Here is a 26,203-nt window from a genome sequence, read left to right as displayed (position 1 = left end):
GATGATAAGGCGCGGCATAGGATCCATTAGTGGAACAGTTTTACGTTAGGTGGATTGTCCATGTCAAGTTTTAACCACCCAAATTCGCAAATACGCATTGGCTTAAAAACTGATCACCTTTAAAAAGGATCTCATTACTCATCGACTAAATTTGAATGGTCCGTTAATAGCGTGTGCCATCCCCTAAGCGTGCCCGTTTACGTAATTAGTGCTGACTCTAGACTTGTCCAACTCACGAAATCACTCATCTCCGGCGCTAAGTCATACGATATATGTACCTAGGTACCTAGATATGTCCTGTATTCTCTAGTCAATCGTTTATGAATATTTGTATCCTCTATTAGACCATATCCCCTTTGACGCGCAGTATAATTAAGTGGTAGATACTTTCCTACCTAAATACCCAAGGTTCGTATATGAACAAGAAATCAGCCAAGCCATGACTCATCAAAAATTTTTAAAGGTTTTTTTTTTTGGTAGATCAACAGAAAGCCTAGCCACAAGCTAGGAAGAAAATCACCTACTTATAAGAGTATAAGAGCGGTTGTTCCCTTCGTCACATCCATATGCGCCATTGACGAGAAGTAAAATCTATTCCCTCAAGCCATATTCATTCAGTCCGAGTAATTAGGGTTACTCCGTAAACTCGCGTGGGAGACGATTCTCCCCTTCTTCGTAAGGACGGCTAGCTTCCTCACGCGCTAGGTCGTTCACCCATCTACAGCTTCCCTTAAAGCCCCCGACGCCGTTAATGTCGTCTTTATTAGCTTTAACATCAGAGAACTTATTTGCGAGGTAAAACCAGGACAAGGCATTTCCAACCGTACCGACCTCGTCGCTGACGCCAGTCCTCGCTGCGTAGCTCATTCGATTCCATAAGTCATCATCGGTGAACAACTCTATGAGATGCTGTGCCACGGCCTTATAGTCGCCAGGTTCAACGAGGAAGCCATTTTCTTGATCCTTAACTTGAATTGGTATCCCACCGGCTAGAGTAGCGATCACCGGCCGCCCTGCGTGAAGTGCTTCGGATACTTTCACCTCGAATCCTTCTCGAGTGGACAGCTGTAGCACGACATGTGCTTTTGCAATAAGGGTATTGAGGAGCTGGTCGTTCGCTTGCAAACGCATGACGCTGATGTCGTCTGCAAATTCAGAATAGTGAGTCTCGATTTGATCCATGACGAGGTCATATATCAAATTTCCGTCAGGATCGTCAATTGAGCTGTTTCCTGTGCTGCGAAAAGTAAGTGTCGTGTATGAAAGGAGGGCGTTTCTTGGGACAACTTACACTACCAGCTGGGGGACATCATCTAGTCCTAGTTCTTGAGCGCGCTTACGGAATTCACCATACGAGTCTATAACTGTAGGGATGCCTTTCGCGGGGTCAAAGCGAGCAACTTGGACGATGTACTTGGCTACGCGTGCATGTTAGTTTGATGCGGTGGATGGTAGAATCTCTGCACTCACAATCCGGATACTTCAACGGAGTCCTATATAAAAGCTATTGTTAATTGCTGGGTGTTTTTAGTAGGTAGATATCGAATAGACCTACATGTGTTGAGAGTGACACTGCGAGTTATAGTTGGTTCCATAGTAGCCTGTATCCCACTCATTTATGCGCTTATTCAAGCCGTCGAGCCAGTCGGTTGTTGCTGGCAAGTAGGTGACTATCTCACGGGGAACGTTGTCGGGAACAAATTTAGGTATTGGGTGGCTCACGAACATATCCGCGTAACGGATATTGTTCCATAGAAAAGTCCATACCTGGTCTTGGGGTGAGCCACTTTGAGCAACTAGGTCACTGCGAATTTGGATATGCGAGCGATAGATGACAGGCCGATCCGGTGTGACCTTTTTGATAAGTGGTATGAGACCAGGCATCTGTGGGTCGTCAATCTAATACGATTATGTTAGTCAGGATAGACAGGCAGATATACATATTGTCTCCATGTATTTGAAGAATATATATTAAGAATAGAGAAGAAACCATGTGGTCCAAAGGGGGGGTAGGATAATTGGGACAGGGACTGATCGAAAATTTGAATTCAACATACCACAACAACATTGGCACCTCCTTCATCAGCTGGACGCAATGGACCGCCCTTAGAGAGCCAATAACGATTAGCGTTCTCGGTGATCCAATCGGTGATCGTCTCTTGGTCTTCTAGTGTGATGCGTTCGTCTGGGTCGCTGACGCCTTGAAGAATATTATGCATGTTCTTGGTGATTCGAAAGACTCCCGGACGGGGCTTCGGGACTAAAGTAATATGTTAACATGATAAACCAGATACATTGAAAAGGGGTGTTAGTCATCGAACTCGATCTGATTTGACTTACCATACCACGTCAAGTCAACACCGGAGAGACGGGCGAACCGCACCAAGGCGTGTCGCATAAGCGCGACTCCACCACCTTGCGGAGTTGAACTGAAAAAGGCAATTTTAACCTTCTTCTCCTTGAGCTGATTGGCGAAGTGCATAGTGGAGTCCCATGTCGCGCTGCCACATGTAGGTCTATAGTCGCTGAGCGTTGTCAGATGCGCTCTGAACCCAGCATCACTCATAACAGCGCCCCGGAAGCCCACCTGCAGGATAGGGACTAGAGAAGGACCAAAAACCCTGTTTGTTCGTGTCAGTTAGAATACAAAGTTCTCAGATGGGAGCTTTTTAGCCTACATGACGCATTTACGTGCCATCGAGTCAGCCTGCTCATCGACGTTCTTGTCATCCCAGAACGACGTCTCGGAACCATCAACGTCAAAGTCGATCGGGACGATATCGATTTCCAACCATAGTCGGGAATTTAGTGTAGGGCTCAATTCCATTAAACTAACGGGAAGCCCGGCACCAATAAACTTGACGAAATTGTCATGTTCATACTTTTGCACCTGACTGATCACATAGTCTGCGATGACATCTTGGCCCGATTTCAAAGGGTCATTGAGCTTCAAATGCTCAACCATGTAATCAATGAGATACGTTTGATCATGAGTTGCGATGGATAAGACCACGGTATCATGGTCGCTCATTACAGCCGATACTCCAAGGAATAGTGGCTTTAAAGAATCAAGTCAGCTAACTGTTTGGTTTTGATAGATGGGATTAAGACATTAACATACCGTGAGAGCCCGCGAATACGGCCCATCTGTTGTTACATGTTAGCATCTTACATAGAAAGTAGAAAGGTAAGATATTCTGTTTTAGCACAACCCCTAATTAAAGAGGATATAGTATTTAGAGGCGACCTAGTCGAGAAGAGCATAAAAATAACGTACTGTGCCAACGAGTCAGTGCCTGAAAGGTATTACACACAATTTGGAGGTTATCGCGGAAGCAGGATGATGTTGGGTTTTTCATAAATATTTCTATACTAACCGTTTAGCGGCGAACTCGCTCAGCCGGCGTTGGTGATGGGTAGAAGAGGTTGAGAACCTCCTTCTCCTTTCTAGGATTGGCGGCATTTCTGATTGGGTAACGAACGGAAGCCAATGCTGACAGTCTGGTAACTATCGGGTAGGTATGTAAGACAAAGGGCTTATTTATGAGCACAGGTTAAGTACATACAAGGGAGGTAGGTAAATAAGCCTAGGAAGAGTTGATGGCATCTTTTTATCACTTAACTTCTCCCTCGCCCACGCCCACGCCCTCGCACTCGGACGATATCTTTCGGCAAGTATAAATCGTCAGGAGAATTCCTATGGTATGTTGATGGCTCAGGTAGGCGACGTCCGGGTGGACCGGCGAAGGTGATTTTGAAAGGAAGCGGTGTGAGAGGAGAGAGCTGAGAGGCTTGTTGAAGTTGATAAATCCTACATTATGTATATCTACTTGGTATTATGTATACCTACCTACCTACCTACTAAGTACCAGGGAGGTAGGCATGACCTACATTTATGTAATGTGGGATGTTAGGCGTATAAGTGAGGCAAATACTGCGTAGGGTAAGAGTATATATAGGCAGGTACAGTTCAAGGTTAGAAACATGTACCTGGGTACTTGCCTACTGGTTGGACCTCTTTCATCCCGCTGTGAGCCTTGGGAGGTGACTACCTACCCAGGAATACTTCGTACCTAATTCTTCTTCCTCCATATTATCATTGCCCACTATTGCTACCACTGGAAGATTTTGGATTTAGGACACGGGAACAGGGCACCCACGTGTGTAGAAACGTATGGCTCTTACCTATTTCATCCCGCACATTGAATCAAATGCATGTGTTGATCAAGGCAGTGCGCGGATGGTAGCCGGAACGCGCGACTTATTAGTGCAATTCAAATCGTATCCTAGTGTCACGGTGACGCATTCGATCCGGTCTGCCGGGGTGCCCAGGTACTTGGAGTACATTTGAGGGTTTCTAATTGAAAGCGCTTGCTAACAATAAATATTGAACTAGATTGAACGCTTGGCTTAATGAAGTTTAACATGAATAAATACACCTAAGCAAATAAATTTGGTTGTCAAGTTTAGAATTGAGGCTCAAGTGTTGAGAGGAATACACTACATGCCTACTTACATAACGTACCTACATATATCAGGCACCATTAGGTACCCAGATCCATGGCTCTTTCCTCGCTCGTCTGATGTTTTCACGGGGATTAACCCATTAAGCCTTACGTAAGTTGGCAATTTCTTGAAATTGGCATGATCACAGCGAGATGTGCATCAGTTCATTTTTGCCCCCATCGAAAGGCGCGCGGCACCGCACGCTCGTACATGTGTCCCGTGTCCGTGGCGCATTTTTATGGGAGCTGCAAGTGAAAGAATTACAATTTCTCTCTGAACTCAAAACCTGAACAAACCCCAAATCTAACATGGGCGCCCCCTTTATTGGCTAGTTGCTATACTGATGGCCTTACGTGCTTCTGGGGCTATGCGCGAAATTGGGTTCTAGTAGAGTCAATTCGCTTCCAATATTGAAATTCCCAAATTTCCGAAGTCTTTTCCCACTTCACTATACAGGTCTCTATCAGTTGCTGGGAAACACTATAAAAATCCCTAATAATTAAAGATTCCCGTTCAATTATATCTCCAACCAGGCGTGGCGACCTGTTAAATTGAGATTCTATTTCCCTTCTTCGTATTTGTTCGTTCCCGTACACGTCGAAGTAGAGCCAAGAATTGTATGCAAAAAAATAAATAAATAAATAAAAAAAATCCAAAAAAAATCCGGGGAAGATGGGGAAGACGGGGCAAATAGGGAAAGACGATACCAACTCGTAGGAACGCCTCCAAGCCGTATCCATAGTTGAGCCAGCATAGTGGAAATATTGGTTTGCCATGTGAAAATCGAAAATTGCAGCCGACGGACCTTTGCTTACCTAGTAGGTTTGCCGTTGCCCGCTAGCGTCGTTGTTACGGTGTCCATATCATTGAAGGACTTAGCTTTAAAACGAGCACCACTGATAGCTCACTAGCTAATCCAGGTGTACTATCCTACGAAAATGTCGATTTTACTACTCATGACTGTGACGCTCTCTGCGACTAAAATGGTCGTAGAAGCTGCCGATTGCTTAGATGTAGCTAAGGCCAAGATCCCCTTATGTGCGCAGTCCGGATGCTCGGAATCTACCTTCTAAGCTGTTATCGACGACGCTTCTTCTGATGAGTTAACCCAGTCAATCCGGCTACTCCTCGATGTCAACCTTCTGCTCTTGTATGAGGCCCCCTGACTAAAGTTACGTGTCTTAATGGTCTGCAACTGCAGACAATTCCTACCTAGGTAGTGATTCTAGTATAGTTCCTAATACTACCGTTGATACCGCCTCAGGTCTTAATAGCGGGGTCGCCGCTAGCATTTCTAATTCTAAGTAAGTATCATGAAGTAAAAACAATAATAGTAGAGTCTCAGCTTTAATGGAACATGATAAAGAAAAACGATGAAGATTTGTTAAATCAATGTTAGCCATAGCATCTTTAGTACCTACATGTAGTAGGTATATGATATAAATTGTTTAATTTTAGTAACTATTTAGTACCTAAAGGCCAAAGTACCTAGTATGCAGTAAATAGTTACCTAAACGCCATTTTATCCTTGATGAATTTGACAGCCACCGATTTGACCACAAACTCCCAGACCGGTAAATCAATTCAACTCAAGAAAATAGGATGCGATTACATTTACCTGTCTAGAATTACCCGTTGACAAGCTGTTGTTAAACCGTTGAAAAGAGAGTGCTAAACAGCGCTATTCTTACAAGGGGTTAAGCAGTGCAATAATAGTACCTATGAACGACTACCTCAAGTTCTTTGATTTCTTTCTCTCTTTTTTTTTGACTGTTTGGCGGTTTTGGGCATATCGCGCACCATACTGCAAATCATGATTGTTGGCCCTTGGTTTCCATACCAGGTTTTCCTGATGTCGATAGAACTTCCCTCTGCAAATCATTTCGATATTTGTCCATCGCAATTATTTTTCAGTTTCTTCCTCTCTATCTTCCCGTTTCCCCTCCTGAGAACTTCCATCTTTATCCTTATCATTCTGAGCCTTACTACCTTTACTTTTCTCTGTACTCTTCTCTTTGCCCTTCTCGCGATTCTCACTTTTGGCACGTTCCTTAGCTTCTTTATCCTTTTGCTTCTTCTCTTTCTGTACCTTCTCCTTCTCCTTCTCCTCAAGCTCTTCCCATTTCTTCGTGTAGTCCTCTTCGCGCCCGCGTTCGTGCAGTTTGTCGCTTAGGCTAGTGAGCCTCGATTTGGCGTCACCGACTTTCATCCGGCCAATAAGGCTTATGAAGATAGCAGCACCTACGATAGCCGTCAAGACGAACCGGTATGTCCCGTACCACGATGGTGCCCAAGCCCGGACAGTGGCTCGAGCGTCAGCGAAATACAACATGACAAAAGCGGCAAATTGGGATGTCAACGCGAAATCCATTGGCATCAATAGAGTGGGCCAAGCTACGACAGATGCTAGAACGCCGAGCCCGTAACGGAACCGCGTACGATCTGGGTCGGGTACTTTCTCAGTGTACTCCATACCCCAGTGAACAGCCCCAAGGAAGCTGATTATGATTGCACCATAGCCGAGTTGTATAGGCTCGATAACGCCTAGCAAGTGTTGGGCAGTATCATGGCTTATCAGAAAGTTATTGACAAAGTTGGATGTGGATGGCCACTCGGTATTCAAATCCCACGAGAGGTAGACGGTGGATATCGATGTCGCGAGATAAGGCAATGTACCAGCGATACCTAGTATGTAGGGTTCTTTTGGAACATCTGAGAGTGTAAACGTCTCTTTGATGGTTTCCTATGATTAGCCCGTTAGTAAGCATATCCGGTAGTAGAAGAAGAGACAATTGTACTATATCGTCCTTGACACCATGCTTGATGGGTTTCTGTTTTCCTTGGCTACTAGGTTCATATACATGACGAACGCTCGACTCGGTGGTCACCGCCCCTGGGTCTGACTGAAGTTTCTGCTGGCCAAACCTCTTCTCTTCCTCCGGATCTCTTCCGTACTGAAGGCCGCTGGGCGTCTTGGTAGAGTACTTCGCCTTCTGTACCGGTAAACTGGAGTGGGAAAAGAGCGTTCTTGGGGGTGGCAGGTTGGGTGTACCAGTTCTAGTTGCTGCTCGATGTTGTAAGGACAGTAGTGGTGAGATTGAAGCTCTTTGGGGGGAAATTGTTGGGACAAATTTAGCCAAGACAGATCGTGTGTGTCGCAGCATTCTGAGAGGCCTAGGTTTCAATTTTCGTGTATCTAATAAGTCTAGGGAGAATTTTGGCGGAGATGCGGAATTGATAATTGAAAGCAAAGTAGATTGATTGTCTGAAAAAAGCTAGAATAATTCGACCCTAGGTGCAAAGACGACAATGGAATTTCTTTTTCAATACCTAGTATCAAGATTCTCATTCGTATCAGTCAGTTCAACCATGAGCCACGATAATTGCTACAAGTAAATATTTGATGTTGATTGCGTGCCGTCGCGGTGTGCCGGATAGTTGATTCAAGTAAACAAATTATATTTCGTAAGAACTGATGTAATTACATCGTCACACCCTTCCTACCTAGTCTGCTAGTCTACTGTGAGACCTTCAAACAGAGGCGTTCCTGACTGTTCTTGATGTCATATGTCATAGTGATCGATCAATATTGAATTGTATAGAGTGACGTAATAGATGAGAGAGAGCATACATAGGTACAAACATTAATTCCATTTCCATGCTCCGAGGTACCTAGTACTTAGGTACTTGCCCCTCCATATGTGGCAGTGTGGCTGAACACTCAGAGCGTCATCAGCCCAACCCAACCTGCCAACTCCCAAAAGACCTAAATTTTCTGATTGTAGATGCCATAGCAGCTGAGCCCAATCCATGTTTATTTACAATGGAAGGTTCAATCATCCTTAACTTCATACGATTTCGTACGTTTTGACTAGAGCTTGTAGTTGCCTACTTCGATGGTATATAGGTAAACACTACATAGGTACATGTTAATCTAATTGACCTACACACATGATATCAATTCCGTCATAGGTACCCGATACCTTGTATGTAATTCTGTTCTCCATATTCTCCAACGAGCTTTCTTGCAACAACACAGCCTCGATCTTACTTACCCTCCTCCTACATACCTACGTTAGCTCTCTATTACCTAGCCGCCTAGCTGGTAGGAGCCATCCATTTTCCATCTGCATTATCCACATCCTCTATCCCTTACATAACTACCTGCTCAGCTACTATCTATCTAGTATTCATTGAATTATTCACTTGCTCAACTTGGCCCTCTACTATTTTTGGCCGTCCTCGAATTCTTTCTCTCGACGCATGTTCACCCTGTTCACCCTGTTTGCCTTACCCCGCCATAACGAATTGACGGTTACAATTACAACCACAATATATAGCTTCGTAGAGCTGTTGAAGAACCGAATAGGTACCCATAACGCGCGACATACCCGATAACTAAGACCTTGCGAAACGATCATAGACCAATGCGCTACATACCAATTTTCAACTCCTTAACTTAATCGAGCCCTCGCAGATGAAGCGACCTAATTCCCTCCACTAATTTACCAATCCGTCCCGGCCCGGGTTACGGCACAATACAGTCAGGATGCTGGAAGGTTTGGTTGCTGGCTTGCTCAACCGTTTCCTGGGCATGTATGTCAAGAACTTTGACCCTACACAGTTGAAGGTTGGTATATGGTCGGGCGATGTGAAGCTACGTAATCTTGAGCTCCGAAAGGAGGCGCTCGATCAGCTGAAACTCCCCATTAACGTCATGGAAGGACATCTGGGAGAGCTAACCCTCGTTATTCCCTGGTCCAACCTACGTGGCGCCCCAGTCAAAGTCCTCATCGAGGATGTTTTTCTTCTTGCGTCTCCGAAGGAAGAGGCCGCTTACGACGAGGAAGAGGAGGAGCGCAGGCGCCAGCGATTAAAGATGGAAAAATTGGATTCGGCTGAGCTCTTGAAGGAACGTTCCCAAGAAGGCCTCAGCCAAGAGGAACAGAAGAGGAGCCAGAGCTTTACAGAGAGTCTTGTTACCAAGATTGTCGACAATTTGCAAGTTACAGTCAAAAACATCCATGTGAGATATGAAGATTCTATATCTGCACCCGGTCATCCCTTTGCCCTAGGTCTCACTCTCGCCGAATTCAGCGCGGTTAGCACGGACGGCGAATGGACACCTACTTTCATCCAGAATTCGACAACTACTACCCACAAGCTAGCGACGCTCGGTGCGTTGGCGGTCTACTGGAATACAGACACTACGCTTCTCGGTCCGGGCCGTGAATTAAGTAGTGAGGATGAGTCAATTCCCCATGCTGATATGATAAAAGACTTCAAACAGATGATCGGGAAAGGGAACAATACCCCTTCGGCAGATCATCAGTTCATCTTGAAACCAGTGAGTGGTCAGGCAAAGATTGAGCTCGACAAGACTGGCGATACACACGTGCCTAAGTTCAAAGCGAGCTTGCTATTTGATGAGATAGGTGTGGTCCTCGATGATGACCAATATAGAGATGGTTTGATGATGGTCGACCTTTTTCATTACTTCATTCGTCATCAAGAATACAAAAAGCTTCAACCTAAGGGGGTGACGCCAAAAGAAGACCCTCGAGCCTGGCTGAAGTTCGCGGGCAACGCTGTGCTCAGGAAGATCCATGAGAGGAACCGTCGGTGGACTTGGGAGTATTTCCGCGAGCGTCGCGATGATCGTCACCGATACATAGAACTTTTCAAGCAAAAGAAGGCAAACCAACAGTTCTCGCCCCAAGACGTTGATGATTTTGATAAACTAGAGTGGAAGCTTGGATATGAGGACTTGCGCTTCTGGAGATCTCTAGCTCGTAACCAATTAAGGAAGGAGAACGCTGAAGCACTCAAGAGAGCACCCTCGAAGACTGAGCCGCAACAGCAAGGCTGGCTGGCTTGGGCGTGGGGTTCAAAACCAGCGGAACCTACGGACTCAACGGAAGAGAACACTCAGATGACCGAGGAGCAGCGTAAAGAGCTCTACGAGGCGATCGATTGGGACGAGAAGACAGCCCTGGCCGAAGCTGTTGATACACCGCGTGATACTGTAAAGATGCAAATCGATGCTTCACTCAGCACGGGAAGCTTCACTCTGAGGCAAAGCCCTCACGGCAACAAGACCGATCTACTAAGCTTGCATTTCGACGTTTTTAAGGCTAAAGCAATCAAAAGACCTGATTCTGTGCTTGCGGACATTAGTCTTGGTGGTTTTCGAGTCAACGATGGTACCACTCCCGAAAGCTTGTTTAAGGAGATAGTTCGGGTGAAGGATGCGCCAGATGATATCAACAAGAGACGGCTTTCGATTGCCGAGCTCGAGGAAGCTGATCAAGAGACCTTCTTCGACCTTCAAGTTGAACAAAATCCTCTTGATGGTCAAGGCGATTTCGCGGTTACGGCAAAGCTCAAACCATTGGAAATCGTGTGGAACCCTAATTTCGTCGTGGGCATCGTCGACTTCTTCAAGCCGCCGGAGAGACACATGGAATCCATATCAGCATTGATGGAGACTGCCGGGGCGACTGTTGAGGGGTTAAGACAACAGACGCGCGCTGGTCTCGAGTTCGCTCTCGAAGAGCATAAGACTATCAATGCCAAGCTAGACCTCCAAGCACCTCTTCTCATAATTCCACAGTCTATTAAGACAAATACATCAACCTGTCTGATCTTGGATGCTGGTCATATCAGTGTCAATAGCGAATTAGTTGATAAAGGGACTCTGAAACAGGTCCAGGATAAACATAACCAAAAGTTTTCCGAAGATGACTTCAAGCGACTTGAATCTCTTATGTACGATCGCTTCCTTGTTAAGCTAACATCGACGCAAGTCCTAATCGGACCCTCAATCGAGGAAACGAAATCTCAGCTGGTTGAGAAGGACGATTCACACATGCTACATATCGTGGAGAAGATTAATGTCGACTTCGTGGTAGCTCTGTCGATATTACCCAAGGCGCCAAATCTTACCAAGGTCAAAGTATCAGGCCATATGCCAGTCCTTCAAGCTACAGTATCAGACACTAAATATAAGAGCCTTATGAGATTAATCGACGTCGCGATACCAAAATTTGATGGAGAGACACAGCAAACCAAAACCTCTGGACAGCCTAAAAGACCACGCTTGCTCAGTTCCGCCTCAAGTCGCTCGCCTAAATCGCACAACCGTAAGAGCTCGGCCAACTTATTTCTTACTCAACACAGTGCTGTCATTCTGGATAGCGAGTCGGATGATGACTCTGATGAATTTGAAGATGCCGCTGACGGAAGTTCGACCCAGCAACTTAAGACACAACAGAGGAACTTCGAATTCAAATTTGCTGTTGACAAGTTGCAAGGTTCCCTCTACCGGAGCGACCCTGATGGAGAGCATCCCGAATCATTACTAGTAGAACTAATCGCGGAGAATTTTGACCTTAATTTCTACATTCGGCCGTTTGATATGGCTGCTGAGGTATCGCTAGGGTCTGTGACGGTCGATGACTTTGTTGACAATCCTCCTGCCGAATTCAAATCTATCGTATCATCGGGTGACGTTGAAGACCACCAACAAAAGAGGGACCTAGTTCTCGTCAAGTTTACCAAAGTGAAAAGGGAATCTCCCGAGTTCATGCCAGTCTATGAAGGGATAGAAACAAATGTCAATGTTGCTGTGTCCACGATCAACCTCGTCGTGACGAGGAAGACTTTGCTCACACTGTTGGATTTCATACTTGCTACCTTCACCAATAATGAAAGCTTGAATTCTCAACAGAGGATGGCCAAAAACACCGAGATAGGTGAGAATGTGGTTGAAATTGTGGAGCCAGCTATTGGCTCACAGCAGAGCGAGGGCGGTTCTATCCGCGTCAAGGTTGACCTGAAAAGTATTCGCATGATCCTTAACAATGACGGCATTCGATTGGCGACACTTTCATTCAATCACGCTGACATCGGTGTTTTCTTACTCGGCAAGACGATGAGGGTAGCAGCCAGACTCGGTGATCTGACATTAGTCGACGACGTTAACATCGGCGCATCAGAGGACTCAAGCTTCCGTCAGCTCGTTACCATCCAAGGAGACGAACTCGCCGATTTCCGTTATGAGACGTACGATCCGAGTAACAGGAAAGCGTATCCAGGGTATGATTCCTCGGTCTATCTACGTGCTGGGTCTATCAAGGTCAGCTTTCTTGAGGAGCCATTTAGGAAGATTATCGAATTCTTGGTCAAATTTGGTAAGATGCAGGCTATTTACAATGCTGCTCGTCAAGCAGCCGCAAACCAAGCCCAACAACTACAACAAAGCACTAGCAGATTCAAGTTTGATGTCATCGTCAATACTCCTATCATTGTATTTCCTCGTGCTCTCTCCCCAGACCGTCCAAGGCGAGACCTAGTCACCGCCTACCTTGGAGAGATTTACGCACAGAACAAATTCGCGCCCTTGGACGATTCGGCGGATTCCGAGATTGCCATGAAGCTTTCTGCAGGTATTAGAAATATTAGACTTACGTCTCTATTCCATTATCCTAATGAAAAGTCCGAAGAACTTGAAATGATTGACCACGTGGATCTTGGCTTTAAAATCACCTATGCCGAGCATAAAGAGGGATGGAAGCGTCCAGACATGGAGGTTGAAGGCAGCATGACCGATGTAAATCTTAGGATTACCCAATATCAGCTCAACTTTCTCTTGGAAATCTCTCGATCCATCCCAGCTGCATTCGCAACAGATGCCAATGCCAGGGGAGAAGAGGCTGAAAGGGATGTAGATGAGGGTACACTGCGAAGGGCTAAAACAATGTCGTCTACCACCGGCGGGGTTGATGGCCAGTTGATCGATCTTTCGCCAGAGCTAGGTTCGAAGGGGCACACCTGGACCAAGCTTGACCTTGTGTTCAATATACATAAAATTGGTCTCGAGCTAATTAACGCCCACCAGAAAGAGCCCATTGGCGATATGGACGCCGCTAGCTTGTCACGATTCTCCCTCGACGATAGCAAGCTTAAGACTCGAATGCTTGCTGATGGCTCAGTGGAGGCCGAGTTTGTGATACAGTCATTTACCATACATGACAGTCGTGCTCGCGAGGGTAGCAAATATAGAAGAATCATGACGTCTTCGAATAAAAACGTCCAACAGTTTATGGCGAGCGTATCTATGACTGGAGGCAAGGAGAAGAATTTGATTGCCGTTGTCGCTATCGACAGCCCAAGAATCATCTTCGCATTAGATTACCTCTTCGCAATTCAGAAATTCCTGGTAACCGGGTTACAAACTGATGAACCCCCGGCAGCAGTTTTGGAAAGTCCCTTGGAAAGTCCTGAAATATCTGATGCCGAGTCAATGCATGTACAATGGACCGGCAAGTCCCCTCAAAGGAGCATACGAGGGTCTCGGTCGTCGGAGAATGCAACTAAGGATAGCGAGGAACCTAAGATGAACATTGCCTTCCGCGTTAATATTGTCGATTCGCAGGTCATACTGATCGCCAATCCCCTCAGTTCCAGTTCAGAGGCAATTGTTTTAGGGACGAAGCAAGTGTTGCTATCGCAACAGCACTCCTTAACTTTCCAAGTCTCACAAGTGGGCATGTTCCTTTGTCGCATGGACAAATTTGACGAGACTCGGCTTCGTATTCTTGACAACTTCTCGGTTCAGATGTCAATGGACAGCTCGCAGCAGACCCTAACGAGTATCCATGTCGATATAGACCCGTTAATCCTTCGGCTTTCTCTTCGAGATATCCTTCTTGTTCTTCAGATCATTGGCAAGGCATCTGAGCTCTCTGAGAACAATAGTAGCCAACCCAAAGCTAGCACCTCCGATAAGAAAGCCAAACAACTTCGTCAATCAGGCCTTAAGGAACGCACGGCGAGTGGTCGAGGACAGTCTACAATCGCCGCTAACAGAAGTAAAACTGCCAAGACTCCTGGCACAATAGCTACTCAAAGGTCTGGAAAGGAGCAATCCCACCAACCTCGCGACATTAGCAAAGCTCCTAAACGTCATGAAGAGCTCACGGCTACGGTTGAGGGAGTCCGTATTGTGCTAATCGGCGACATCCATGAATTGCCCATTTTAGATTTAAGCATCAAGAACTTCACAGCCTCAGCAGCAGATTGGTCTAGCACTCTCAAGGCCGAGACTGGGATTGATATGTATATCAATGTCTACAATTTTGCGAAATCTGCCTGGGAGCCACTGCTGGAGCCTTGGCAAGTCGGCCTCGGCGTCGCGAAGACGCAGGAAAGTGGTCTCTTTTCGGTGGATGTGTCGTCGAAGAAGACATTCGATGTTACAGTAACGACCGCAACAATTGCCTTAGCATCTAAATCGTTCGATTTCCTAACCAAGGACGAAGATGTTCTGGGTAAACCTCGCGGAGTAGAGGCTCCTTATAAGATCCGAAACTATACTGGCTTCGACGTTCTAGTTCAGGCTAGAAGCCAGAGCAACGATGAAAACATCTCACTCAAGCTACAAGATGGCGAAGAGGGTCCGTGGAGCTTTGAACACTGGGAGAAGATGAGAGAAAATATCATGTCGGAGAGCAACGCTATGAGTAGCGTTGCCGTTCAAATTGAAGGGAGCGGCTTTGACACAATCAAAAACATCCGCCTGAACCGCGAGGGCGAGTTCTTGTACAGCCTACGACCGAAGACGGATAACACCCTCCATAGATTACTGGTCGAAGTGAAGCTGGGCTCGGATAACATAAAGTATGTAACACTTCGATCGCCTCTCGTAGTCGAAAACGAGACACAGATACCTGTAGAACTTGGTGTGTACGATGCCCAAGATGGCCACCTTCTCAAGATCGAGAAGATTGCTCCAGGCGAAAGTCGGCCAGCTCCAGTAGCTGCCGCCTATGTTAAATCATTGCTCGTCAGACCAGACTCCGGCTTTGGCTACGCATGGTCGTCCGAGCATCTGTGGTGGCGGGATTTACTCAAGCGACCCACACGCACACTCGTATGCAAGGGCGAGAACAACGACCTGTTTTACTTCCAACTCAATACGAGTTTTGATAGGGGCCACTTCTTGACTGGGTAAGCCCTCGTTAGATTCTGATTATCATATATATCTAACATCTACAGGAAATACCCATATATGAGACTAAAGCTCTCCCCTCCTATCGTCCTTGAGAATCTCCTTCCATATGATTTCAAATACCGAATTTATGATAAAAATACTAAGCGGGACTGGACAAACTTCTTGCGAAAGGGCGGTGTCAGCCCCGTTCACGTCGTGGAATTGTCGCATCTTCTTTTGTTGAGCATCGATATGCAAGACACCGTGTTCAAATCAAGCGAGTTTGCGATTATCAATCCCGGTGCGCAAGAAGACTTCAGAAAGGAGCATAAATTAATATGCAAGGATGCCGAAGATCTTCCTCTGAACCTAAGGCTTCATTACTTCAGGATCCCAGACGGTGGGGGCGCTTTCAAGGTCACGGTTTACAGCCCATACGTAGTATTGAACAAAACTGGGTTGGAGGTTAACATCCGTGGCAAGCAGTTCTTGCAGCAACCAAAGAGAGCTGCGGGTCAATCAGCTATGGCCGATACCTCAGACCAAGAGCGACCGAAAGCCTTACCTTTCATGTTTTCGTTCGCGAACGATGACCAGCGCAACCGAGCTCTTCTTAGAATAGGCGAATCGGAATGGAGCAAAGCACAAAGTTTCGATGCTATCGGAAGCACGGCCGAAGTTGTTTTGCCGTCTGCAGGGAAAGATTCCGAGATTCACGTCGGTATAACAGTTGAGCCCGGTGAAGGCAAGTACAAGTTGACCAAAGTCGTTACTCTAGCGCCTCGTTTTGTGGTGAATAATAAGATTGGCGAGGAGCTCGTCATCAGGGAGCCTACCTCGTCCAAAACCATGTCTTTGAAATCAGGAGCCTTACAGCCTCTCTATTGGCTCCAACGGTCAGCAACAAAACAAATAGCTCTGAGGTTTCCAGGAATCGATGACCAGTGGACATCACCCATCAACATATCGGATCTAGGCACCATACACATCAAGATTGCGAAAGCAGGTCAGCGACAGCGGCTAATTAGAGTCGAAGTCCTTATGGAGGATTCAACGATATTTCTCCATCTCAGCATGGAGACAAAGAATTGGCCGTTCTCTATGCGAAACGAAAGTGACACGGAGTTCACCTTTTACCAGGCAAATCCGAATATAGATGAGGACGGCGTGGAAGATCGATCTGGGTGGAGGCCGATTAGATATCGCCTCCCCCCACGCAGCATCATGCCATATGCCTGGGACTTCCCAGCCGCCAAGTTCAGAGAAGTGGTGATCAATGCCTTCAAAAAGGAGCGCCATGTAAAACTTGCAGAGATTGGAAATCAAGTGCCGATGAAATTTGTCAGTAGTTCTGGCATACAGAAGATCATCGACATCAATGTTGCTGCCGATGGCCCAACTCAGACACTCATCTTGTCCAACTTCAAACCAAGCAAGAGCCTATACCGCCAAAGAACACAGACGGGCTCAAATACTAGTAGCACCGGTGGTTTCGAAGTAAAGAGTCAAGATACCGATACAACATTCCAGGCACAATTACGACTTTCTGGTATTGGCATCTCGCTTATCAACCAACAGCTGAAGGAACTTGCATACGTCACATTCAGAGACATCAACATCCGGTATAGTGAATCGGCTCTATATCAAACGCTCAGCACGTCGATAAAATGGATACAGGTCGATAACCAACTTTACGGCGGGCTCTTCCCCATGATACTTTATCCCAGTGTAGTCCCCAAGCAAGCGCAGGAGACAGAGCTACACCCTTCGTTACATATTATGGTCACGAGAGTCAAGGATGATTCGTACGGCGTGCTATATGTCAAATACGCTACTCTTTTACTTCAACAGATGACTGTCGATCTTGACGAGGACTTCATATATGCTGTGTTGGATTTCTCGAAGATCCCTGGCGCGTCGTGGTCGGAGATTAATGAAGGCAAACTTTGTGACGAAGGCCTTGACATTCCGGAACCAAAACAAGAGCAATCGGGCCAGGATATTTACTTCGAACTTCTCAATATACAGCCGATGCAATTAGATCTATCATTCATGCGCACCGAGCGCGTCAACGTCGAAGATAAGACGTCTTCCCGCAATCCTATCATGTTTTTCGTCAACGTCATGACCATGGCCATCGGAAATGTTAACGATGCCCCGATTCGCTTGAATGCTCTCTTATTGGAGAATGCTCGAGTTTCCATTCCGGTTCTGACACAGAACATCTCGAATCATTATAGCCAAGAGGTTCTTTACCAGGTCCATAAGATCATCGGCAGCGCCGACTTCCTCGGCAATCCGGTTGGCTTATTCAACAGCATCAGCAGCGGTATAACCGATGTCTTCTATGAGCCATACCAGGGTCTTATTATGTCTGACAAACCTGAAGACCTTGGTCTGGGCATCGCGAAGGGGGCTGCTAGCTTCGTTAAAAAGTCTGTGTACGGATTCTCCGACTCCTTTTCTAAGGTTACAGGCAGCTTCGGCAAGGGCTTGGCAGCTGCAACTTTAGACAAGCAATTTCAAGATCGCCGTCGCATAACGCGAGCTCGGAACCGACCCAAGCACGCCCTATTCGGCGTTACGGCTGGCGCAAATTCATTTTTCACGTCGGTTGCATCCGGTCTTGGCGGCGTCGCTCGGAAGCCGCTCGAGGGCGCAGAACAGGAGGGCGCCGTCGGATTTTTTAAGGGCGTTGGGAAAGGATTCATTGGTTTGGCGACTAAGCCAGCTGTCGGCGTGTTCGATCTCGCATCCAATGTGTCAGAGGGAATACGTAACACCACGACCGTCTTCGACGGATCCGAATTGGATCGCGTCCGCTTAACGCGATTTGTGCCAGCGGATGGCATCGTACGCCCTTACAACCAACGCGAAGCTCTGGGGCAGTCATGGCTTAAGCAAGTGGACAATGGGAAGTATTTCAACGAAAACTACATAGCACATCTGGAGCTACCAAGGGAAGATATGGTGGTTATGGTCACATTCAGCCGGATCCTCCTTATTAGGAGCAGGAGACTAACCACCGAATGGGATATTCCGCTCAAAGACGTGCAGACGATCGCGAAAGAACGCACGGGCCTTAGCATCGTTTTACGCGGCGGCAGCAACGGGCCTTTCGTCCCTGTAGGCGAAGAGAGTCAACGCGCCTTCTTATACCGAATGGTAGCTATCGCCGTTGAGGAGTTCAACCGGAGATTCAGAGGACTGGAGTGAGTGTCGCCCTTTCGAGAAGCAAGGCCGAGAATGATCAAGGACCGGATTTATTGGGTCCGTCAAAAATGTCGAGGTAATGAAGGAATCAAGGGCTGTTTTGAGTACTTACGCTAAGGATGCGATTCTAACGTATGGCGTTTTCATGCGTCTCTTATGAATAGGTAACTATGACTTATCATGACTTTATTATGAAAATAATGAGAATGCTACTTGGGCAAACTAGTAGACTCGAGTGGTCTTGTCAACTTGTAAAGTCCCTATCAGATGCCTAGAAAACTCACGCAGGTGTCATACTAACCCAGCACCCGTGAAGCAAAGATGTGTTGATCCCGAATTTTTGGATAGGCGGCCTATCATCTCTTCGGTTGATCGCGCTGAAAGCCTGCAGTATCCGGAAGGTGACAAAAGCCACCTGCGTCAGGGCAAATTGCTGTCCGACACAGATGCGCGGACCAGCGTTGAACGGGATATACTCGTAACTGCGAAAGAAAGTATTAGAGTCATCATTATTAGGTACCTGCTAGGTACCTAGGTATGTGTCTTGTGTCGGCATGCGGATACGTACGTAGTTCTCAGTGTCTCCCAGCGCTCCGGGCGGAATTCATCAGCATCATCGCCATATATATCCCGCCGTCTATGCAATGCCCAAGGGAAATAGCGAATTATGGTTCCCTTCTTGACGAAGACCGGAGACTTGCCATCGGATCCTCCTCCTCTCGGAACAATCGTATCACGGACAGCCTCGCGTGAATTGGTGGCCACGGGAGGGTTTAACCTGAGAGCCTCTCGGACAGCCCAGTTCAAGTACTTCATGTTGCGTAGGCTTTCCCATGCCGGGAGTTGATCCATACCGCTCAGATGTAGGTCATCTACCTCGCGTCGGATAATCGCTACTACGTCCGGTCGCCGCGAAAGCTCGAAGAATAGATAAGACAGCACACTCGTAGTAGTATCTCGACCGGCCGTAAATATGCTCACCAGATGATCACGAATCACTTCGTCTGATTCTCCCGTCTGGAGCAGCTCGTTGAGAAACACGTATCGCTTCCCACCTTGTCTATCCTCGCCCATCCCCTTTTCCTCGTCCCGCTCCCTTCTCACCTCGGCGATATAATTCTCCACATATGCATTCATAAACGAGGTGCATTCATCCAATTCACGGTCCGAGCGGAGAAGCATTAACCAACCTAGCCTTGCCCGGTTGGCGATCTTTTGCATAGACACATCGAAACAACGGCCAAATCGGAGGCCATCTTCAGGCGCCCTGCCTAACAAGTCTGTCGAGTTGCCAAACATGAAGTCCGAAATCGTGTCGGTCGTTAGCATGGAAAACATCGCCTGCAAGTCGAAAGGTCGGCCGTCGCGCGGGATATGGATGATCAGCTTAGCGATATGCCGATCCAGACACCGCAAGTCGGCAACCTGGTCACGCACGAAGGCCGGCCGTAAGGTTGCCCTCGCGTGCCTCCAGGCGTCACCGTTCGTGGTGAAAATGGAATATTGGCCAAGGATGGGGAGGAAAGCACGGATTCGCATCTGCGGGAGGCCCCAGTCGTCAAACCGGACGGAGAGTACCGTACGAACGTTCTCGGGTTCATCTGTCGCGATAATTATGCCGGGATTTGGGAACATCCGGTGTCCATATGTGTGTCCTAGTGTGCCGAAAAGCTGGGTCCATCCCACGAGCAACGTGTTCGACTTGATCTGCTGTGCCGAATTCAGGAGGAACCGTATTCCGAGAGGATCGTTTGGGACCAACGGGAGAGGTTCGCACCCGGATCGTGTCATCTCTACATAATACTGATGCTCTTCACGCAACGAGGTCTGTGTGTAGACAATAGCTAGTGCCAGCAGTATGCCGAAGGCTTTTTGCGCTGCTAGCAAAGGCCCGGGCCTCAAGTAGAGAATGTCGACCACGAAGGCTGCCCATAGGAGAACTGCAATGGCCGTTGCGATAACATAATGCTGCTTGGCCTTCTTCGGAAGCGACTGTATTTCACAGGACTCCTTCCCGGATGCCATGATTCATATCCCACAAATTTCTTTCGAGCACACCGGTGAAGAATATCCAAAGTTACCTTGGAGAGAGGGTGGATTGGCGAGCCTGGTTGTATTTGTATTATACGAATCCTTACATAGGTAGGTAGGTACCTAAGAGAAAAAAGGAACCAGAAACGTCTTCTAGGATCGCATGATTATATCTTGCAATATGATTAGGTACATAGCAGCGCTAAGATGTGCTTTTAGGAGATGAGGTTCGATTGAGACTTCACCCGGGCACATATGAACCTGGGGTAGGTACCTACCTACTTTAGCGAATCCGGGGAAATGTTGAAAGACAAGAACCTCCAGCTATATGTAGGTACTAGGTATCTAGTAGGTACTATAAGTGAACGTTGCATCCACTAAAGTGTGATGATGACGTATCAGCGCTCATCGAATATGGGATGACAGATACCTAAATCAATAGCATACTGCACTCACGTTTGACCAATTATATGTACCTACTACCTAGTAGGTAGGTACCTACCTACCTACCTACCTACCTATCTAGTACCTACCTAGGTATTAATAATATGATGATCCATCCCATCATTTTTACCTAGCATGTGCTTCGAATGTGCCTACCTCCTAAGTAGGTTAGGGATGGTAGTGGTTAGGGTAAGGGTTAGGGTTACCGACATACATGTGCACCATATGACATTAGAGGTTTTACATATAGTACGCTTATTCATATCGTATCTGAAATCGATTGTATGGTATACCTACCTAGGTAGCATCTAATTCAACGTCTTTGCAGAATCCGCAGCCACCCTTGACAATGAGTTGGGTTAATGACGTCAATGAGGGTAAAAAGACCACATGTCTTAATGCGGCCAAGAGACGTTAACACGTCGATAGATACAGAAACAAGCGGGGTTAAGTGTTAATACAATTAAGGAATTAATTTTTTACAGGTAATCTTATATATAAGTTGTCCGTTGGTTGTCACAGGCTTAACGCGTTATGTTATATAATTATGTCTGCCTCGAGCCCACCGAGCCGATTCAGTGAATGTGGTGGGCATCGAATTGGGGGATGCTTATCAGTGTCCCACACTACAGCGCCGGAATGGTTGCGGCTTGGCAGCTGGACCGAGTCCGCTATGACGAAATAAACCATGAAGTAAGTATGGGGCACACGAAGATGTGTTGAGTACCTAGGTACTAGGTATCTAATAAATCTTGCAAACTGGTTTAGTTATACACACTCGAAGTTCGGAAGTTGATACTTACAAGGTAGATGCCTAGGTAGGTAATGCGATTTTACATAGTAAAGTGACAGAGTCTGATCAACCGTTAATAGTCCGGCACATGATATACATTAAGGCTTAAGGCGGTGGTGATGTGGCACAGGATCTGGTCTTAGGACAGCTTCAACCCGGGTGCTAGCAAGTTAGCTGTCGATCAGTTGACCCTCAACTCCCACATCTATGGCATATTTTGGTATATTACTGGCATCACTAGACTCGAGTCGATTATCCAGGATGCCAGGTAAATATCGGTCATATTTCTTGACGTCGCTTGATGATATGTAGGTAGGTACACATCACCTCTTATGCGCTGTACATATTAGGTACGTGGTCGCCTGTCTAATACCTATATATGTACCTACCTAGGTACTGTACAATACCTACCTACGTAGGCGTTGTACCTTCTACCTGGGTACCTAGTTGCCTACGTATTAATTGCTAATTGTTAGCCGTTGATATGGCCGTCGAGAAGGTCGGTGATGTTTACCTATCCGCCTACTGTGTCCTAGGTATCTATGTATTAAGTCTACCTACGTAGGTGTAGAATCACCGCGACACAATTGATGAATCAATGAACATTCGCGATCTCCTGTGTTTCGCGGGCGGGACGGCGGGCATGTGCAAAGATCGGCCGCTAATGTGGGATGGTGAACTCGATCAGCCCTGATGAACCCCTCCCCTCAAATTGTAACCCTGTCGATCTGAACGGATACGTAAAATTCTTTCATCAGGCTCACCATACCTAAAGATATAGCAGTTCGTAGGTAATTAGGGCGAACTGGGCCCTTCTCGGGGCTTTTAGGAACCGATATTTGCTACTTACTTACCTACATATGCTGATATGTAGGTACATATGCCTCTGTGCCTTTACCTCAACGTGCTTGTTCGTGACGCGGAACGAGGGGCGATATCGACCTGATCTTATTTGGCAGGAGGACAACGATAAGCGAAGGACACATAGCTTTTAAGCCAATGATATCGATCGACGGAAGACTATGTACCTAGGTAGGTAGGTATGTATATCATATCTGCTTACTTTAACCCTACCCCGGTACCCCGGAGAAGACCAGTGGCTGCCTGACTTGCCAGGCAGTTCGAGAGCGAGCCAGTCACTCGACACGCGTTTTTGATCGATATCACTCAGCCGCTAGACATGTAAGAGTGTCGGTCAGGCTAATAAACATATCTGATTATACGCCGCCATGCCTGAACCCGCTACCTGTAAGGATGTGAGAGACTGAATGAACCAGAAGGGAAAGGCCTAGGCTAAGAAGACTTCGGGGTCCTATCGAATGTAACCCCTCTGCCCCTATATGATACGTAGGGACTTGGGCGAGGCTTAAAACGCATGTCTAGGTACTACCTAGGTACCTGGTAAATATTCCCCTAAAAGCTGATGACCACCTGGGCAGCTTGCCGATGGTTGATTGATTTACACGTTACCAGGAAAGAACCGTCTCGGCCGGTCCAGACGCGACCGGTTGCTTACGGTGTGTTTGTTGGCTGTTTGTTGGCTTCCCCAATCGCGACGTCGCTGTATACCAGCAGATCTGACAGGCAGGCCAGCCAACCTGCTTGACCGGTCGGAGAGTTTAATCGATGATAGACCGAGTTGAGGCCGCATATTATCGTGTAGATGGCTTCTTTTCTTCCCAGCTTTTCCAGGGGTATCTACCGTACCTACCTAGTACTTATGAATATACCTAGGTAGTTACATAGGTACCTAGTAGGTATATATTTAGACGTTACCTTAACGGACTTCGGGATCTGTTATATCTTACTTGCCAAGGGCAAATGGAATCATGAATCGAGAATCCCGAAAAGTTCTCGAAGTTGCGAAGGCGAAAAAGTGAAATTGTTTGAGCGCTAATTTTGTACTAAGGTGTCATTAAGATCAGCCATTTCATCATGTCTGCGTGAGATGTTTAGAGAGACCTTTAATACTTTTTCCGTGATTCCATTAGGAAACATGACATAACTATACCTACCTACCTACCTACCTAGGTACCAGGTAGTTGAATCCATACCTACCTATGTAATGGATTCCGCCACACGAAAAGCAGGATATGCTACCTAGCAGCTTAGGTACCTAGGTAGGTAGGTATGTAATTAGGTAGTAGTAAGGATTAGCTCAGATAAAACCGTGGGACAGATTGATCTTCCATCAGCCCGGTCAACGATTAAGTTGAAAGATTCCACTTTAAAGATTTTTTTTTAACGATTTTTCAACTGAAGATCTTTCTTTTCTTTTTTTCGATAAAAAGCCGCGAATCCCACATATCGTCGCGAGGATGAAGTTGAAAAGTTTGATCACCAATTCTACCTACCTACCTACCTACCTAGTAGGTACCTAACTTTTAAACATATAATTATAAAATAGGCACCTACTTTACTGACCTAGGTACCTACCGATATATATCAATTCATTAATAAATATAATATTATATTATCTACAAACCTTCAAGATTTCCAGTCTGCGCCAAACTCGCAGAACACCATCTCCGTTTAAAGACCGTCTTACACGATAAGATATTCCAGGATTTGACGTTTTGACAGTGTTAGATTTCCTATTCGGGAAATCCCCGCATTGAAGGTACCGTTTTTCTCCATTTATTCTTTTTCAGCCAGCCCCCCAACAATTTGTTAATATTACCTAGTACGTACCTACATACTAGGTATGTACTACCATAACCCTGGACAAGCTTTGGAGCTAGTCCGCGCCCCTTCGTGGCTTTTTACACACTATTTATTATTACTTCTCCTTCCTCTTCCTCCCCCATTCTATTCTTATCATCTTTACCCACTCTGTCACTCCAGAGTCACAGGCTACTAGGTAGATATCCCGCTCTAGGCACGGCGGGGGACTTGGAAACACACAAGGCAGCCTGGCGCAGCCGTGATTCCGTGAATCAGTGACTCGGCGGTTCGGCGGTTTAGCGATTCGGTTTTGCGATAAACGTTGAAACCTTTACCACTTTCTGGCATTTTCCGAACACCTGCCTCCTTAAGCGCGCACTGAGCATCATTTCTCCCTTTCGCGATCCTGCGTTTTAACCGGCATCGCCCATGTCGCGACGTAATTCGCGTGTATCTGACGACAGCAGAAAATCACGAAGTAGAGCGGCGTCGCAACATAGCCGCAGATCTCCGAATTCGCAACCGCGTTCGCCGCACTCATCCTCTTTCACTAAATCATCAGATAAACTCGCAACTTCGCAAGCGCATAAGCCCTCGCCTCTCAAGATGGTAACCACAACCACAACTACCGCCGCCGCCACGACCACCTCACATACTCCGGTCGATGACTCTCTGCTTTACTATTTGCCCGATATGAACGCGCAAGAAATCGAGTTCCAGAAACGCGGTTGGTTGGAACCGATAGTCATAGATGATGACGATCTAATGTTCGGCGGCAAGAGCTTGAGCGCGTGGTACGAGGAGGAGAGAAAGTCGGTCAGCTTTCCTGCAGAAGAGGAGCAGCGAGGCCGCCAAAGGGTAAGTTCTACAAGCCAATCGATTGGGCTCATAACTACCTATCCACGGTACCCTCCAGGTAATTGGAGAGTGCAGAATGGCGCATTATGCTAACTAAACCAAACTTAAAGGTGCGACAGCATTATTCACACTCGCAACAACAGCATCAGCATCAGTATCATCAGCATCACCAACAGCAACAGCAGCAACAGCAGCAGCAGCAGCAACAACAACAACACCATCACCATCATCATCATCATTACCATCATCAGCATCAGCATCAGCATCATCGTCATCACGCAAATCTGACTGGTACGTCGGGAGGTCACGAGCAGGGAAAACGCTAAACGGACGACGAACGAGATTCCCAAAGGCTGGAGTACCAAACAGGCAGCCCTTTATTTCTTTTACGAGATACCCAATACAGCATTTGTATAACCGCACTGGCGACTGTAGAATCGTCCTTTTTTTTTTTTTTTATCATTTAATTTTTTTTCCTTCACGCGCCGCATTTATATATTACATCGATATGACGAACAAACACGAACTTCATTTGCAAACGAACGCATTAGATATACCGCATTGGCATCTCATTGGACAACTGGATTTTCAACAGCCTTGCAACGATATAACGGCATTTTCATTAGACCACCATTAGATAGGTCGCATCCTCTTTTCCCTTCCATTCGCGAACGGGTCTTCATCACAGGTTGGAGAGAGAT

The 26,203-nt window shown here is 46.6% G+C and overlaps 5 protein-coding genes across 5 annotated transcripts; 2 read left to right on the top strand and 3 right to left on the bottom strand.

Annotated features, from left to right (window-relative positions):
* Window positions 1-292: 292 nt before the first annotated feature.
* On the bottom strand, window positions 293-3,967 carry GGS22DRAFT_175761 (glycosyltransferase family 4 protein). The gene is made up of 9 exons (XM_047963313.1): window positions 3,379-3,967; window positions 3,122-3,147; window positions 2,679-3,058; window positions 2,341-2,621; window positions 2,058-2,260; window positions 1,556-1,899; window positions 1,471-1,493; window positions 1,292-1,418; window positions 293-1,237 (listed from the first exon to the last, which is right to left on the bottom strand). The coding sequence occupies exons 1-9, from the start codon at window positions 3,461-3,463 to the stop codon at window positions 634-636; spliced, it is 2,073 nt and encodes a 690-aa protein (XP_047814023.1). The 5' UTR covers window positions 3,464-3,967; the 3' UTR covers window positions 293-633.
* A 2,277-nt stretch (window positions 3,968-6,244) lies between these two features.
* GGS22DRAFT_175756 (uncharacterized protein) lies at window positions 6,245-7,681 on the bottom strand. The gene is made up of 2 exons (XM_047963312.1): window positions 7,305-7,681; window positions 6,245-7,249 (listed from the first exon to the last, which is right to left on the bottom strand). Exons 1-2 carry the CDS (start codon window positions 7,668-7,670, stop codon window positions 6,410-6,412), a joined length of 1,206 nt encoding a protein of 401 aa, XP_047814022.1. The 5' UTR covers window positions 7,671-7,681; the 3' UTR covers window positions 6,245-6,409.
* Window positions 7,682-8,318: 637 nt separating this feature from the next.
* On the top strand, window positions 8,319-18,979 carry GGS22DRAFT_99070 (vacuolar protein sorting-associated protein 13). The gene is made up of 2 exons (XM_047968630.1): window positions 8,319-15,516; window positions 15,565-18,979. Exons 1-2 carry the CDS (start codon window positions 9,056-9,058, stop codon window positions 18,713-18,715), a joined length of 9,612 nt encoding a protein of 3,203 aa, XP_047814021.1. The 5' UTR covers window positions 8,319-9,055; the 3' UTR covers window positions 18,716-18,979.
* GGS22DRAFT_175752 (cytochrome P450) lies at window positions 18,942-21,020 on the bottom strand. Its single transcript, XM_047963311.1, has 2 exons — window positions 19,281-21,020; window positions 18,942-19,194 (listed from the first exon to the last, which is right to left on the bottom strand). The coding sequence occupies exons 1-2, from the start codon at window positions 20,735-20,737 to the stop codon at window positions 18,993-18,995; spliced, it is 1,659 nt and encodes a 552-aa protein (XP_047814020.1). The 5' UTR covers window positions 20,738-21,020; the 3' UTR covers window positions 18,942-18,992.
* A 3,937-nt stretch (window positions 21,021-24,957) lies between these two features.
* GGS22DRAFT_99059 (uncharacterized protein) lies at window positions 24,958-26,116 on the top strand. The gene is made up of 2 exons (XM_047968629.1): window positions 24,958-25,502; window positions 25,613-26,116. The coding sequence occupies exons 1-2, from the start codon at window positions 25,074-25,076 to the stop codon at window positions 25,826-25,828; spliced, it is 645 nt and encodes a 214-aa protein (XP_047814019.1). The 5' UTR covers window positions 24,958-25,073; the 3' UTR covers window positions 25,829-26,116.
* The last annotated feature ends 87 nt before the right edge of the window (window positions 26,117-26,203 follow it).

The sequence above is a fragment of the Annulohypoxylon maeteangense genome, assembly GCF_022496945.1.
Source record: "Annulohypoxylon maeteangense strain CBS 123835 unplaced genomic scaffold GGS22scaffold_30, whole genome shotgun sequence".
NCBI classification, from domain to species: Eukaryota; Fungi; Ascomycota; class Sordariomycetes; order Xylariales; family Hypoxylaceae; genus Annulohypoxylon; species Annulohypoxylon maeteangense.
This window is presented reverse-complemented; position numbering and strand designations above follow the sequence as displayed.

Coding starts and splice junctions, on each gene's coding strand:
- GGS22DRAFT_99070 (XM_047968630.1), top strand. CDS start 9,056: ATGCTGGAAGGTTTGGTTGCTGGCTTGCTCAACCGTTTCCTGGGCATG. Junction 15,517..15,564: donor AGGGGCCACTTCTTGACTGG/GTAAGCCCTCGT, acceptor TAACATCTACAG/GAAATACCCATATATGAGAC.
- GGS22DRAFT_175756 (XM_047963312.1), bottom strand. CDS start 7,670: ATGCTGCGACACACACGATCTGTCTTGGCTAAATTTGTCCCAACAATT. Junction 7,250..7,304: donor ATGGTGTCAAGGACGATATA/GTACAATTGTCT, acceptor GGCTAATCATAG/GAAACCATCAAAGAGACGTT.
- GGS22DRAFT_175761 (XM_047963313.1), bottom strand. CDS start 3,463: ATGCCGCCAATCCTAGAAAGGAGAAGGAGGTTCTCAACCTCTTCTACC. Junction 1,900..2,057: donor GAGGTGCCAATGTTGTTGTG/GTATGTTGAATT, acceptor TAATCGTATTAG/ATTGACGACCCACAGATGCC. Junction 1,494..1,555: donor CAGTGTCACTCTCAACACAT/GTAGGTCTATTC, acceptor GCTTTTATATAG/GACTCCGTTGAAGTATCCGG.
- GGS22DRAFT_175752 (XM_047963311.1), bottom strand. CDS start 20,737: ATGGCATCCGGGAAGGAGTCCTGTGAAATACAGTCGCTTCCGAAGAAG. Junction 19,195..19,280: donor TGGGAGACACTGAGAACTAC/GTACGTATCCGC, acceptor TTTCTTTCGCAG/TTACGAGTATATCCCGTTCA.
- GGS22DRAFT_99059 (XM_047968629.1), top strand. CDS start 25,074: ATGTCGCGACGTAATTCGCGTGTATCTGACGACAGCAGAAAATCACGA. Junction 25,503..25,612: donor AGCAGCGAGGCCGCCAAAGG/GTAAGTTCTACA, acceptor CCAAACTTAAAG/GTGCGACAGCATTATTCACA.